The 15,812-nt window shown below is 36.2% G+C and overlaps 1 protein-coding gene and 1 long non-coding RNA gene across 4 annotated transcripts; one reads left to right on the forward strand and one right to left on the reverse strand.

The window, feature by feature from the left end:
* The first annotated feature begins 1,754 nt into the window (after positions 1-1,754).
* LOC131594914 (protein argonaute PNH1-like) lies at positions 1,755-11,256 on the forward strand. The gene is made up of 22 exons (XM_058867110.1): positions 1,755-2,033; positions 2,109-2,308; positions 2,571-2,717; positions 2,906-3,039; positions 3,159-3,268; positions 4,049-4,155; positions 4,248-4,386; positions 4,477-4,593; positions 6,775-6,882; positions 6,975-7,046; positions 7,162-7,284; positions 7,465-7,624; positions 7,873-7,994; positions 8,148-8,285; positions 8,356-8,498; positions 9,060-9,122; positions 9,216-9,279; positions 9,677-9,812; positions 10,022-10,095; positions 10,199-10,293; positions 10,387-10,418; positions 10,643-11,256. Exons 1-22 carry the CDS (start codon positions 1,785-1,787, stop codon positions 10,807-10,809), a joined length of 2,700 nt encoding a protein of 899 aa, XP_058723093.1. The 5' UTR covers positions 1,755-1,784; the 3' UTR covers positions 10,810-11,256.
* Positions 2,713-11,836, reverse strand: LOC131594915 (uncharacterized). 3 transcript variants are annotated; one of them, XR_009281609.1, is made up of 4 exons: positions 11,436-11,836; positions 4,337-10,765; positions 4,017-4,235; positions 2,713-3,281 (listed from the first exon to the last, which is right to left on the reverse strand). It is a non-coding gene; the product is annotated as an uncharacterized LOC131594915 (long non-coding RNA). The 3 variants fall into 3 exon arrangements; XR_009281610.1 differs by having other exon boundaries at positions 4,017-4,254; XR_009281608.1 differs by having other exon boundaries at positions 4,017-10,765.
* Between the last annotated feature and the right edge of the window lie 3,976 nt (positions 11,837-15,812).

Raw genomic sequence — 15,812 nt, forward strand, 5'->3', positions numbered from 1 at the left:
CAATGTTATATAAATGTACTGAGTTTTTTGTATAAAAAAATGTATACGGGTTTAACCAATACATTAATACAGAATAGTAAGTAGTCTAGTTAGGTTACAATTCAACAATCAAAATGTGGAGTTTAACCTTATTTGTTACTTGTTTTCCTAAGGATGTTCTGTCTCTTTTATGAAACCGTTGAAAGGGACAGGACACATGATTGTTCTTCATGTCCTTGAATTGTTGCTACATAGTTAATGAGTTTCACTTCCACTTTTAATTTCTCACCCAATATATCCCTTAACTCAACCAAAGACAACTAGGGCCATAACATAACCATAATATTATTAGGACAAAATTTGCAGTGTTTTAAGCATAGGTGGACGTACAACTGACACTAGTATTGGGTAGCCATTATGGCATGTTCGTGCATTGCACTCTGTCTTTATATATCCTTATTCCAAGCAAGCACAAACAATCTTTTATATTTGTCTTTTTGAACGGTCTTTGCGGCCTATTAATCCAATGAGATAAGGTCAGATTAAAATTCTGTATAGACTAATCAAACACAAGGATTGTTAATATCTAACGAGATTCAAACTTGAGACCTTAAAAAAAACGCGCTCTCAAGTTTCAAACTTTCACCAACAGATCAATCTATCTGAGATTACACTATAATTTATATAAATCGAATGCAATATTAACATTTACAAGAGCTTGGAATACTAGAATAAAATTCAAAAATCCCCTATTGGGGACCACAAAACAAAGAACCTTTGGATACCAAATAATTAAAGCATACAGCAGGAACCAAAAAAAGCAAATTTAATTTGTAGAGTAAGTCTATATATGAAGGCTATAGTTGTGATTTAAATGGAAGATAGAAGCATTAGGTATGTAGGGCATTCCTAGTTTTGCATGCATATGTATATTGAGATGCAAACACTTTATTTTATTCCTATCTTTTCAGAGAATATACACAAGTAACAGCAGCACCTAGGGGAAGAGGAAAACACTGTCTATATTTGATGTCATGACAATTTTCCTGCCCTTTTTTTCCTCTTCTTTTCAGCTTTTTAACCGTTACAAAGCTCGCTTTCTTTCCCACTACTTTCTACTTTTCATGCCCTTCCTTCAAAACCAGTGTTAAGATAATTACAAACTTTTTTTTGAGTTGGCTATCACAAATCTCTCATATTTTTCCTATATATTTAGGTGGTCTTCATCTTTCTATAAATATATTAATTTGTCATTAAAATAAATATTAAAAATGAAAATTTAAAATTTTATTAATGATTAAAAATTATTTAATCATTTATTTATATAAAAAATTAATTGAATTTCTTTATTTTATCCATGTATTTGCATGAATATTTAATTACTATATACAAACTAATTATATTTTATTATTGGATAAATGTTAAAATATTTTTCCAATCAAACATTCGTTCATCACATTGTCAAATTTAATATTTTTCAGTTAGACTCAATGATTTATAAATATGTTATTTTAATATAAAATATTTAAAAATATGATAGTTTATATACTAAAAAATAAAATACTAAGAGTTTAATTATTATGCAATATTACTTTAAAAAGTTTTAGACTATCAATATATCATAATTATTCATAGATATAATTTTAGAAGTATTTCTATTTAAAAATAAATATTTTTAAAGATTTAACGATTATGATTGATTGATGTTGAAAAAATTCTTTGATTTATGAGTTTATTGTTAATCTCTTTATATATGTGTGAGGTGGTAAAGTCATTACTGTGTTTTTCACAGAACAAGACTGAAAATGCAAAAGAAGGACGGAGAGGAGCATCAAGTGAAATTAACAGAGAATATAAGAAGGAACAAAAACAGAAGAAACCAAATCAAGTCACAAGAAACAAGGGTTGATTCAATGCTGGTTCCCTATCCAAGTTGCAAGAACAGTCTTGTGTTTCCTTGCAGACCTGGCTATGGCCAACTTGGTACCAAGTGTCTCATCAAAGCCAACCATTTTCTTGTACAAGTTTCAGTCTCTGATTTAAGCCATTACAATGTAAGTCTAATCTAAAAGAGACAAACAAATTGCAACATTTACAATTGTTTGACATGTTTTTTTTTTTTTGTTAAGGTTAAAATAATACCTGAAGTGAATTCTAGTAAAACAAGAAGGGCTGTCATATCTGAGCTTGTGAGACTTCACAAGAACTCTGACTTAGCCAATAGACTCCCTGTGTATGATGGAGGAATTAACCTTTACACTGCTGGTTTGCTTCCTTTTGTGTACAAAGAATTCACTGTAACATTGATTGAGGATGATTATGTGACCAGGTAAATGACTCTTGTTTCGATCTCGGTCGACCTAGATTCCGCCAATCGGGATAATCGCGCAATTAAACAGCGAGATGAGATGATCTTAGTTGCTTGATTGTTTTCTTATTTTGCAAAACGGATTCAAAACACAAAGTCTAAATGTAGATTGTCAAATGGCGGCCACAATTGTTGAAATTCATTATATTGCGATCGCCATTAGAGCTGCGCAAAACATGTTTGACTTGACGAATTTAAGTTTTGAGATTATTTGTTACTGCAGGGAACGAGAATTTAAGGTGGCAATCAAGTTTGCAACTAGTGTTAGCATGCATCAACTTAGGGAACTTCTAAGTGGGAAACAAGTGGAAACTCCACAAGAAGTACTTAGTGTTTTTGACATTGTGTTGAAGGAGGTTGCAGCTCAAAGGTATACTTTCAGCATTATGAGTTGTTTCACCACCTCTAGAGCACCGACACAGACACATAGTACTAGAAAAATCAATATCAGTGTCGTGTCTGATGTTCGTGTCTATAATAGTACTTCATAGCTGTCTCCTTTATAACTTAATTCTTATTATTTTGCTTATTTCATGTTACTTAATTTTGCATGCTTAGTTACATACCAATTGGAAGATTTCTCTATTCTCCTGATGTAAGGCAACCACAGAAACTTGGTGGTGGCATTGAATCATGGCGTGGATTTTATCAGAGTATAAGGCCAACTCAAATGGGGTTGTCACTAAACATTGGTTAGAGTTGCTAATTAAGTTTATTTTGGTCTCATTGATTGTAAACCTGCAAAGTTTCTGTTCTTCATTTTCTGTGTCGTGGAATTAATTTAATCTATGGTTGATTAATATTCATTCAGATATGTCATCAATGGCATTTATTGAACCAGTACCTGTAATTGACTTCGTTGCTCAAATTCTTGGAAAAGATGTGCACTCAAAACCATTGTCAGATGCAGATCGTGTCAAGGTATGAATGCTGTCTGCAATTTGTCAACCAAGCAATCATTACTTCCAAAAAAGAGTCACTAGTTATGTTATATAGCTGATTATAGCATGTCCTATACTATCCAAAGCCAAGGCCAATTACAGAATGGCTTCATAAAATAATCCCTTACTAATACTTCTCATTTGCTTAGAGAAAAGTGTTTCTTTATGCTCAAAAGATTCAACTTCGAAATTTCTTTAAAATTTGGATTAAATTTTATTCAACTATGTTTAATCGGTGTAAGGTTTGAGACCCGTATATCATCCATTTTGGACTCTTAGTGTTATCAAAATAATTTGATAGCATGTGAGACTACGATTTTCTTAACTACTCTCACGCTCATGACTTTCATGACTTAACATCTAAAGTGTGATATGAGTTACTAAACAATAGATAGTCTTGAAGATTTTAAATAAAATCATTGAATTTTCCCGGTGATTTTGCCAATCGTGCCACCATACCAAACATATGCTAAGTATATATTTGAATTTCTGCCGAGTTTTACAAAATCACGGTAAGCCTCCACAATTTTGCAAAAGCTACACTTTGGAATTTCAACAAAATCATGGTCTCTCTATAGTTTCAACATACTCATTGTTATACCAAACATGTTCTCGGTTACAGTAATATATGCAGAAAATGAATAAAACATTAAAAACAAGTGTTTTTTATTGGCATGAGAATATACAATTTTCAAACTAAATTCAGAGAAACATAAGTAATATCTAACCATGAAATCTTTGTGTTGTCACTTGCAAGCAGATTAAAAAGGCCTTAAGAGGAGTAAAAGTAGACATCACACATAGAGGAAATTTTAGAAGGAAGTACAGAATATCAGGATTGACTTCACAACCAACAAGAGAGCTTATGTATGACTTCTTCACATCAAGCAAACTGAACTTGTGTTATATTTTTAAGATTCATCTCTTAAGAAATGATTGTTTCTTCCCTGCATGAACAGTTTTCCCCTTGATGAGCAAATGAACATGAAATCAGTAGTTGATTATTTTCAAGAAATGTATGGATATACAATCAAATATCCTCATTTACCTTGCCTTCAAGTAGGAAGTCCAAGTAAGGTGAACTATATGCCCATGGAGGTAAGCTATGCTTTTGAATTTAATCAAATAATTGTTCTGGTTTTATTATGGTTCTTCGTGCAGGGAGAATTCATGTAAATGTTGCCTCAGGTATGCAAGATAGTTAGGGGCCAGAGATATACAAAAGGACTGAACGAAAAGCAAATAACTTCTTTGCTTAAGTTCTCATGCCAGAGACCCCGTGAACAAGAAACAGACATTTTACAGGTCATTATCATGGATTGTTGATATCATCACCATCCATCTTCTCCCTTCTGTTTTATTTTACTTTTCAGAGTTAATTGAAAACTATACATGAAATAGTCATATAAGATCAACATTCCATTTGTCTAAATAGCGTTGTACTCAAAATTAATCATCGTTGAAGTTAGCGGATGCTACTCACTTATAAAATGATAACAAAAAGTATGAAATTAGTTATTATAGCACCCTGCTACGTAGTGTTAAATTGCAATTGCTTAAAACCTGCAGGTCAATTGAAATTAGTTATTATAACTCCTAGAAACAATAAAATATTCACAGTGGATGGTACCCTTATAATTCCAGCAGGTCAAGGAGATGTCCAAATAAGTTTATTTATAATTTACAAATTGTCTTTCTTATTCTCAAATTGTCTACTAGCCTAATTTCTATACAAAAGCTCACAAAAAACTTATCATATAATATTTTTTTATACGATGTTTGAGTTTTTCAATACAAGTGTTTGAGGAGGACAATGGGAATGCTAGAGAAAAGAATGTCTTTATTATTTTGATAAGCCGATACTTCCTCCAAGTATACTGAACAACATCTTTTTTCTAAATCAATTAAGACCAATAGGGAGAAGGTCTTTCTGTCTAAAGTTACCTATGTGTTTCTACAACTCTTCTCAATGGTAAAAAAAATTAGTTTGGAGTGAGAATTAAGAGGAACATGTCTGTAAAAGCCAACCATTACATCAAATTGATTGAGAAAAATGGAAATGTTATAATAGATGTAAGATATCATAAGAATCTGGTATATAAAGGAAAAAGATCATTTTTTAATCTACTCATATCCAATAGTTCAATTCGACATCACATGAAGTACCTTCCCTTACCCTTTCAAACTCTAGGGATTTAATTTATGATTTTTCTCGTGCACGTGAACCAGAATCTAGCCCAACATTATATAGGGAACCAAATCCCAGCCGAATAAATCATAAGAAACAAAAATCCAACTACTGCAAGTAAACCAATTGATCTAAATGTAAAATTGGAGAACGCAAAAGAAGATACTGCAGTCGATAAGGAAATGTATTTAAGGGTAGTCAACAAACTTATATATCTATCACATACTAGACCGGAATGGTCTTTGCAATAAGCTTAGTCAGCCAATTAATGCACCAACTAAAGGAGACTCATTTACAAATTTCAATTCTAATTGTGCAATATTTAAAAGGAACCCTATGTAAAGGAATTTTGTTCAAACCATATGGAAATGTGGGTCTTGAAGCATATATTGATGCTAACTATGCAGGGTCAATTGTTGATATAAAATCAACTACAAGATATTGCATTTTTAGGTGGGTATCTTATGACTTGGAAGAATAAAAATAAAATGGGGTATCTTATGACTTGGAAGAATAAAAAATAAAATGGGGTATCCAGATCTAGTGCTGAAGCATAGTTCAAAACAATAACATGAGATAGATGAACTACTATCGATGATCATCATCTTAGCAGACTTGGGAATAAAGTAGGATGAGACTATGAAACATCATCGAGATTATAAATTTTCTATTAGCGTAGCTCATAATCGAGTGCAGTATAGAACCAAACATACTGAAATTGACAAACACTTCATCAAAGAAAAATATGCACCCCATGTCTCTTCTCAAGGTAGCTTTGCAGAACTTTGAACAACAATATATTTAAAAGAATTGTTTTCAAGTTAGGATTGATAGTTATTCATTCATTCATCAGTTTGAAAGGACTGGCTTTAAATCATTTATTTCTATAATTCTGGTCAATGTTAGCTTTAAATAATTATTTTTATAATTACTAGTTAGTGTTAGCGATGGCGGACAGCCAAAATCCCGCCATATTGGTTGCTTTTGACGCTGTCATTACAGATATAATGGAAAAACAAGCAATAGCTACCAATATATACCAATGTGGCCAGCACAAAAACTGCCATTGATATTCAATAACACTTTACTAGTAGTAACTTGTATTTAGCCCATTAGGCAGGCTCACTAAGTTTAGACATATATTTAAACAGGTTAGTATTTGTATATTTCATAACTTTAAATATCTGATATTAGGTACTTTCATGTGTTATAGTACTCCATGCTCTTCCTCTTCAAACATAATAAAAGTTGTAATTCATTTGCTTTACTAATCTAGAACTTTCCCTATTCAATTGTAGACAATTACACAAAACAATTATGAGAACAATCCCTTTGCAAAGGAGTTTGGCATCAGCATAGACAACACGCTTGCATCAGTGGAGGCCCGGGTTCTTCCACCTCCATGGGTAATCCTTTTATTATTTAATTGTTTACTTTACCTATCTTGTTAGCTTTTATGATTATAATGCAAGTACACTTTGGTTCTTTTTTCCAATAGTTGAAATATAATGACACTGGAAGAGAGAAAGAACACTTGCCACAAGTAGGACAATGGAATATGATGAACAAGGTCAGCTCAGGCATGAACATATTATCCTGTAAATATTTTAATTATAAAAGAGAGAAAAAAACACTTCTATATGAAGAAAAAAGAAGGTAACTTGTTCCTACTAATTTCAATGCAGAAAGTTATAAATGGGTGTACTGTAAGGTATTGGGCATGCATCAATTTCTCACGAAGTGTACAAGAAAGTACAGCTCGCGGATTTTGCCAACAGTTAGTTCAGAAGTGTCGAATCTTAGGCATGGTAAAAATTCAAACTTTCGTTATGCCCTTGTTAGCACAGTTTTGGCTCCAGAAACAAATTGTTTGAATGTAAAAAATTTCCAATTATAATCATTCCTCTCCTATTGTTTGTCATCATGGACATTGGACACTAAGGCCGTGTTTGGTTATAAAATAAAAACTAAGTGCTTACTTCTATCAGGAATTTAGTCTGGAACCTGTGATACCTGTATATTCAGCAAGACCAGACCAGGTCAAGAAGGCTTTGAAGTATGTACATACTGCAGCTCTAGACAAACTTGATGGTAAAGAGCTAGAGTTGTTGATTGCCATTCTTCCAGACATTAATGGCTCTTTGTATGGTATGATTCTGGGATCCCACTCTGTTTGCATCATTTCTTAATCTTAATAGGAAAAAACTTTTATGTGGATATAGAAATTATAAGAGGTTATAGTAGCTTAATATTTCTTCTATCACTTTTCTAACATGTTGACCAGAAAAAAGGTGCTTACTGCTTAGCATTTTTCTTGTTATGCATATTTCATTTCAAATTTTCCCGGGAAGAAAATTACTTCAAACTCGTATTAAAAAAACAAATTCATTATTCAGGTGATCTCAAAAGAATCTGTGAAACAGATCTAGGGTTGATTTCTCAATGCTGTCTTGCAAAATATGTATTCAAGACGCACAGACAGTACCTGGCAAATGTGGCCCTAAAACTCAATGTCAAGGTTTGTTATTATTAAATGATCTATTATACTTTATAATCGAAAAGGTCTGGGTGGCTACATGCTACATTTAAATATTTACTCAATTCTTTGGGTCATATTTTTCTAAGTATTGTTTTCATTGTCATTTATTAAACAAATGAATTATTCTTTTAGATGGGAGGAAGAAACACAGTACTTTTGGATGCATTAAGTTGGAGGATTCCACTGGTTAGTGATATTCCGACAATAATATTTGGAGCTGATGTAACTCATGCAGAATCCGGAGACAATAATTGCCCATCCATTGCTGCAGTAAGCATTTCCAAATTCATACAACTCAGATATGGCCAATGTTCGATATATACTGATTATGTTCATCCAGGTTGTAGCCTCTCAAGACTGGCCAGAAGTAACGAAGTATGCAGGGTTGGTTTGCGCTCAGCCTCATCGTGAAGAACTCATCAAAGATCTTTACAAGTGTTGGAAAGATCCACAAAGGGGAGTGGTTTACGGTGGTATGATCAGGTACTTCAGCAGCAGCTCTTCTAAGTTCTAACCAGTATTCTAAAAATTGGACCGAACTGTCCGGTTCAACTAGGAACCAGCCAATTCGCCGGTTTGTTTGATCCTGGTGTTACCTTAGTTTGACTGAACCGGATTGAACCGTTGTTCATCCAGTTCTGTTTTTACTTTTTAACTTATTCATTTGTCATCCGTTTGAACCATATTTGAACTAATTGAACCATGATCCCAAGTCTCATCGTTTGATTTCTGGTCTGATTTTTAAAACATTGGATTTAACAATCTTCATAATCTGTGTACATGTCTACCTCTTAAATTTTATATTTCCTCTCTTTGTTTTATGTCCTAGGTTCCCCTTAGGCCTCGACTTTATTTACTTCCTAAGCCTGAGTTATCCCCAGTTGACAATGTTTCCATTTCCTATTAGGTTATTGTGTTTTACACTTGTGTAACAAATGGATGTCACTTGAATCATTATTTACTAGAAACAAACATCTTAATGGCTTTTTGGTACTTATTATTTGATGATGTCCAAATCTGTGTGTATGTTTTGTGCTTCTTCAGGGAGCTTTTACTTTCATTTAAGAAGGCAACTGGACAAAAACCATTGAGAATAATCTTTTACAGGTCGGAATGATCTGTTCAGGTGTTTTCTACTGAATTTTTGAGGAAATTACGAATGAGGAGTTACTAAAATATAATTATAACCAACATTTTCAGGGATGGGGTAAGTGAAGGACAGTTCTATCAAGTTTTGCTATATGAGCTTGACGCCATCCGTAAGGTAGTTGGACAAGAATCTCAATATGGTTATATCTAATATTGACTATACTCAACAAATCTGAAGGTTTAAAGTGAAATTTAAAATGAAGTTCTTTAAATAGCAGCACCAACAACAAAATTAGAGTCCTGGTTAACTTTTATAATAGTAAACACCACAAAAGTGAATATTAAAAACATTCACATAATTGACTAATATTTTAGTAAATCAATCATTAGCAACTTCAATGACTAAAATTTATACTACGAAACCTAATATAATTAATATTTTTAAGTACTCTTAATTAAATTAAAATAATTAAATTTTAGGCCTAAAAAATGGCGAGGCCCAAGATTGTGGCTGGGCTGCCTTACTCGCAACCTCTTATATCATACAATTTTTACATTCTTATGATGTGTAGGCTTGTGCATCTTTGGAATCAAGTTACCAACCTCCGGTAACATTTGTGGTGGTTCAAAAACGGCATCACACTAGACTCTTCCCAAACAATCACAATGACAGAAACAGCACTGATACGAGTGGAAATATCTTACCTGGTAAAAGTTTTTTGATACTATTAGATGCTAGAATTTGTGTTTGATTTGACATGTCATTGTTTTAAGAATATCCATGTGTTAGTCTCTACATAGTTCTCAGCGGGAGGGTTTCCTTATATTTGCAATATATTTTGGTTACTCTACAATTTCATGAACCAGATACATAAATCAGCCCAGAGTTGAGAGGTTTGTTTCTGACTGTAATGTAGGTACTGTGGTGGATTCAAAGATCTGTCATCCTACTGAATTTGATTTCTACTTATGCAGTCACGCAGGAATTCAGGTATGATAATGATATTAAATTTGCCTCATTAGAAGATTGGGATTTTTGCAATGTGTAGCATGTAGCGGTTATCTAATTTATGCTATGATTGGAAATTTTGTAGGGTACAAGTAGACCAGCACACTATCATGTCCTCTGGGATGAGAACAATTTCAGTGCAGATGAGATTCAGTCTCTAACTAACAACTTATGCTACACGTAAATAGTTTCTCTATTTACCATCTTGAGTCTGTCTAGTTTGTCTGCTCTATTCTTAACAATGAAGTAACCTTCCTAATCTTTTGGTTGCAGCTATGCAAGATGTACGCGGTCTGTTTCTGTAGGTAAATCATCTCGCCCTTACTAAACTGTCTAAACATAAATAAAACATAATCGACTGATATGTATGGTAAATGTAAGTCTCAGACACTAACCGACCAACAATTGTTACGCACATTTGTGCAACTAACTTCACAGGTTAACATGCATCAATGTATTGTCTATTTTTAGGTGGCTTCAAAGAAAATTAGTTCCGGTTATCAAATATATATTTTTGTTTCATGTGTAGTACCTCCAGCATACTATGCTCATTTGGCAGCCTACAGAGCTCGATGCTACATGGAACCGGATCATCCAGAGATTGGTAAACAGCGAGGTGCAAGATCAAAAGATAGAGCTGTAAGGCCACTTCCTGCATTGAAAGAGAATGTGAAAAATGTAATGTTTTACTGCTGAATGAAGGGGTCCAAGTAGAGAAACAGAAGCGGCACATATAGATTAGAGAAACTAAGTATAGAGGTGAAAAGTGTTCCGTAAGCTTTTCATATCATAATAATCTATCTCTACATGGAAAATTTTGAGTGCCTTAGCAAGTTTTAGTCTGCTCGGTATAGAGAACTTTAACAATTCCTTTGTGTATCCTGTTTCAACTTTGTGTCAATGTTCAAAGAATGTTCAAAGTCTGTTTGTGTTCATTTTCAAAGAACTCAGCAAGTCAGTTAAGACCTATGAAACACCGACACTTGTCAACAAGTGTTGATGTCGATGCCTACACCAGTTCAACACCAAAGAATATTTAATTATATCTATTTTCTCAAATTATTATCTGTTGTAGCGTCTTGTGTGTGTTTGTGACAATGTTTCATAGACTAGGACTCACATCATAAACCCTAATTTATACAAAGTTCTACATGAATAATTGATAACAAAGCATGTGAATTAACTTTTAGTGTTTCAATCAATGTGAAATAATGATTAGTGTAAAGCTACAATGTTATATATTAGAGTAGTAAAATTAAGAGAATTCTATGGCACTGTGAAACTGCGATTACAATGCTTCACAATGTTGTGAGAGAGAGTACCTGTATGTGTATGTGAGATAGTAATTGGATTTCCAAGCGTTGGCTGTAGAAGTGTTCTGTGGTGATGTTGATGGTGGAGAAGAGGCAATTTGACACTCCCGTTGTGTAGGGCCAATTTTGGGTTCGATCGAAGAATAGTGAATCTTCTATGGAACACTGAAATATTTATGCATAACCACAAAATTGCTCTATCTATTCCGTCGTGAAATGGTCAAACAATACAATGTCAGCTTTATTCCATTCCGCTTCGATACATTTCCATTAGGCTCCATTGGTTTGACCGTAATATGGAAGTTCCATTTTTCTGCAACTGTGAAATACATACCCTCCCTCTAGTTTGATGGTGATGTTAGTGTAGTCAACATCTGGGAGTTTCATTCTTCTGAAGTTTCATTGCTGAACTATGATTGATGATGCCAAACGGAGGTTAGTTCTAATCAATGTTTTAAAAACCGGATTCACTCGGCCGGTTGAACCAGTTCAACCTTGAACCGTTATCTAATCCGGTTCGATTTGAATCAATAAACGGTTAGGTCTATAAAATTAAGATAAAATTGCTTCAAGCGCAAAAAAACCAAAATAATCGTAAACTCGGGACCGGTTTTTGTGAACCAGACGGTTCAAAAGTCAAAGATAATTTTTTTATGTTTCACTTCATTTTATTTATGTTTAAATCTAAAAGATTAATTATAACAAACATTTAAAATTGTATAGATGGAAAATAAAGAATAAAATTGAATGGCACAAGACAATGTAAATGTAATAGAAAGAGAAAAAAAATGTAATGTTTGTGGACATGGGATAATTTATGCTGGTCTTTAAGAATTTATGACTTTGAGTTAAGCAATTAGGACAAAAAATTTTCTTTAGCCACCTCCCTATGGGGGTCACCCCCAACGAAAATCCCAAAATACCCCTGCTTCTAGAATGAACTTCCGAAGCGCTTTTTTTTTTAAAAAAAATTTCTTAATTCGGAAGTGCATCTCCGAAAACACCTCATGGGGGGTGTCTTCGGAGATGAACTTCCGAAAACACCTCATGGGGGGTGTCTTCGGATATGAACTTCCGAAAACACCTTTGTTCAGATTTTGGAGGGTTTCGGAAGTTCATTTCCGAATTATGCAGAAACAGAGATTTTTTTTATGTTTTTCTTAACAGTTTCGTATTTTTAATTATAGGAAACCGGGAAATAATATAAGCGACATATAAAGGTGAAAATACTAATATGATAAAAAAAAAGTAATATATACAACCGATCTGAATCCAAATAATAATAATAATAATGTGCTAAAGATACAATCCCAAAACAAAAAATAAATAAACCCGACCACTACTGGGTGTGCCTAACCCTCTCACCCTAGGCCCTCCTCGGCCGCCTGTACCCCGCCGCACGGCCCGCATCAGTGACGATCATCTCCATCACAGCCACAGCCTCTGGACCGCCCTGCTGAACGACACCTCGATCCAACGCGTCCCGCCCAAGCATCTCTATCCGCTGGCAGATCGGCATGAGATCAATGGCGTGGTCATCCTCGGCCTGCTGGTTCTCCAGGATCTCCTCGTGTGCTGGCCTAGGAGCGCCGGGAACGTCGGGTGTAAGCAAAGGATGTGACACCCGGTAGAACCATGTGACGTATCCCTCCTCACTGTGCCAGTCCTGGGTGACCCGAGTGAGACGGTACTCCAGTGGTACCACATGATCCTCCCAATGCTCCCATATGGCAGTGAGCTGCACTCGGGTCACAGTGTCGGGAGCAGCCTCAAAGGGTGACCTGGGTATCCGCTGCACGAATCCGAACTAACGCATGCACCGCTCAGGGAGATACCGGACCATGATGCCGGTCCCGCATGCCAACCAGCCTGAATATAGAGATATGCCGTCAAAGGGGACAATCTGAGCGTAGTCGACGAACGGCCTCCAGGTGATGTCGTCGTGCAGAGTGCGGTCCAGGTATCCACGGTATGGTCCCACCGCATCGTTCCCCCTCTGGAGATCGTATCTGGCGGCCCTGGGCAAGGCGTCCACGTACGCAGGATCGAGGTGGTAGCCGTGGATGCGGGAGAAGTAGGAGATGATCCAGCTCTGAAACAGAAACAAGATAATGTATTAAAATTAAATACGAAACATATATAAATAAATAAATACGATAATGTATTAAAATAAAACGTACCGTGAGTAGTGTGCAGGATCCGACCAACTGCCTCGTCCTCTAGTTGGAGGCCTCATTCAGCTTCTGGTAGAGATATGCCAGAGTAGCTGACCCCCAGTTCCACTGGTGAACGGTATCCAGGTCCATGAAATAGCGGAGGTAGGTCACGTCGACGTACCTGGCACTCTTGTCCACAAATCATGCAGCGCCTACCACATGCATGTACCAACACCGGAGAGCGCAGCCGCGGTGATACTGTGTGAACAGCTCGTCACCCTCACCCTCGGCCCCGGCAGCCGCGGTCAGATGGTGCTCAAAATAAACGCTCAGTGTGGTGAACCGGACATGAGGCCCATTTGTCGTGATGCACTCAAACTCAGCAACTTCGGGCTCCATGCCCAAATAGAGCGCCATCCACTCACTGGCCTCCACCCTCTGGATCTTGGAGTGGTGCAACAGCGGCCCCCTGATGGGCAGGTGGAGAAGACACTGCACGTCGTGCAAGGTGATCGTCATCTCCCCAACCGGCAGGTGGAAAGAGGACGTCTCCTTGTGCCACCGCTCCACAAATGCCCCCTGCATGCCGGTGCTGAGGTGGTGTACCCGGTCATGTAGAGCCCGCTAAGCCCTGAACCTCACACATGGTCGTTAAACCACTGAGCTGCTGGTTTAAACAGACCGAAAATCTTCCGAGCGTGGTTCACCATTTTCAATGGCTCTCTCTCCTGTTACAAAAAAAAAAACAAATAAGCGACATATATTAAATAAGCGGACATATATTAAATAAGCGACAAATAAACGGTTAGATTATAAAAAATGGTGACAAATAAATGGTTAAATTAAAAAAATACCTCTCCCTCCCAGATCCGCCGAGCGACGTGATCGTGGTAGTGAATCAGCACGGAAGTGTCATAGGGCCCTCCCGGATAGCCATCCTCCTGCTCATCCTCCTCCCCGGCTGGAGGGTCAACATCCGGTACACCCTCCGGCTCGTAGTATGGCACTGGCACCTCCTCCTCCTCCTCCTCCTCCTCTCGCTGGCGGGAAGAAGATACCCGAGCCAGCCGACTCCTAGATCCTGAAGCAGATGTACCCTCTCCCACATCCACGGGAACTCGCACACGGCGTCCCCGGCCCTGCCCCTGTCCCTGGGTCGACGCCAGCTGCGCCGCCGCCCGCTCGCGTCTAGCCGACGCAGTCTGGGTCTCTCTCCCCTGTCTGATGCGTGCTGGTTGGTTGCCTGACATGTTCCTGTAAACTATTGAAATCGATTAATATGCGAGACAAAAGAAGAAACAAAAAAAATTGAACTTCTGATACAGTTCGGAAGTTCATTTCCGAAAACTGGGATGGAGGTGTTTTCGGAAATGAACTTCCGAAACACCCCTGCGCAGAGCTTCTCTGCAACCTCCAATGGCAGACCCCAAAATCAAACTTTAAAACAACTAAAATTGCTTCTAAACAACCTAAATACTACTAACAACCTACCCATATATCATTTATGCAATTGAAAACCTAAATAACATGCATTTGATTAATAGATCTAACAAATTCAAAACTTACAAATTGGAGTGATTGAGTAGCTTTTGAATGTAGTAGAGCAAGTAGAATCAGCCTTTGGTGTTGCCTTGAAACTTGGTTTTGCAAAAATTCTCTTTGAGGAAGTGTTATGGTGATTTAGGGTAAATGAATGGGGGAGGGGGAGTGTTTTACTAAATCTGCAAAACGCGCAGCATTTCGGAAGTTCATTTCCGAAATGCTGTTTTCGGAAGTTCATTTCCGAAATAAGACAATTTTTTCAAAAAAAAAGGCGCTTTCGGAGATGAACTTCCGAAAACACCTTTTTCATGCATTTCGGAAGTTCATTTCCGAAGTCAGGGGTATTCTGGGTTTTTCACCAGAGGTGAGCTAGAAGGTTGGGAGGTTGGCAAAGAAATTCTCTTAGGACAAATATATACATATTGTTCCTTAACTAATTTTTATGATTTGTTATTGGGTCTTACATTACATTCTTCTTATTTTGTAAGCTTGTTTATTAGTATTGTATTTGTTTGAGAATTTTATTTTATAAATTATAATATAAATTAATTTTATTTGGATATTTAATTATTTATTTATTTATTTATTTAGTTTAAATTTAATATACGGTTGAACCACAGTTGAACCAGTTGAACCGATTGAACCATGACTCATATGTTTTAAAGGTTCTTTCTCCAATTCGATTTTT

Source organism: Vicia villosa, linkage group LG4, assembly GCF_029867415.1.
Source record: "Vicia villosa cultivar HV-30 ecotype Madison, WI linkage group LG4, Vvil1.0, whole genome shotgun sequence".
Lineage (NCBI taxonomy): Eukaryota > Viridiplantae > Streptophyta > Magnoliopsida > Fabales > Fabaceae > Vicia > Vicia villosa.

Excerpts from the sequence above, each read along its gene's own strand:
- LOC131594914 (XM_058867110.1), top strand. The coding sequence starts at position 1,785 with ATGCAAAAGAAGGACGGAGAGGAGCATCAAGTGAAATTAACAGAGAAT. Across the intron at positions 2,034-2,108 it reads CTGATTTAAGCCATTACAAT|GTTAAAATAATACCTGAAGT; the intron begins GTAAGTCTAATC and ends TTTTTTGTTAAG. Across the intron at positions 2,718-2,905 it reads AAGGAGGTTGCAGCTCAAAG|TTACATACCAATTGGAAGAT; the intron begins GTATACTTTCAG and ends TTGCATGCTTAG.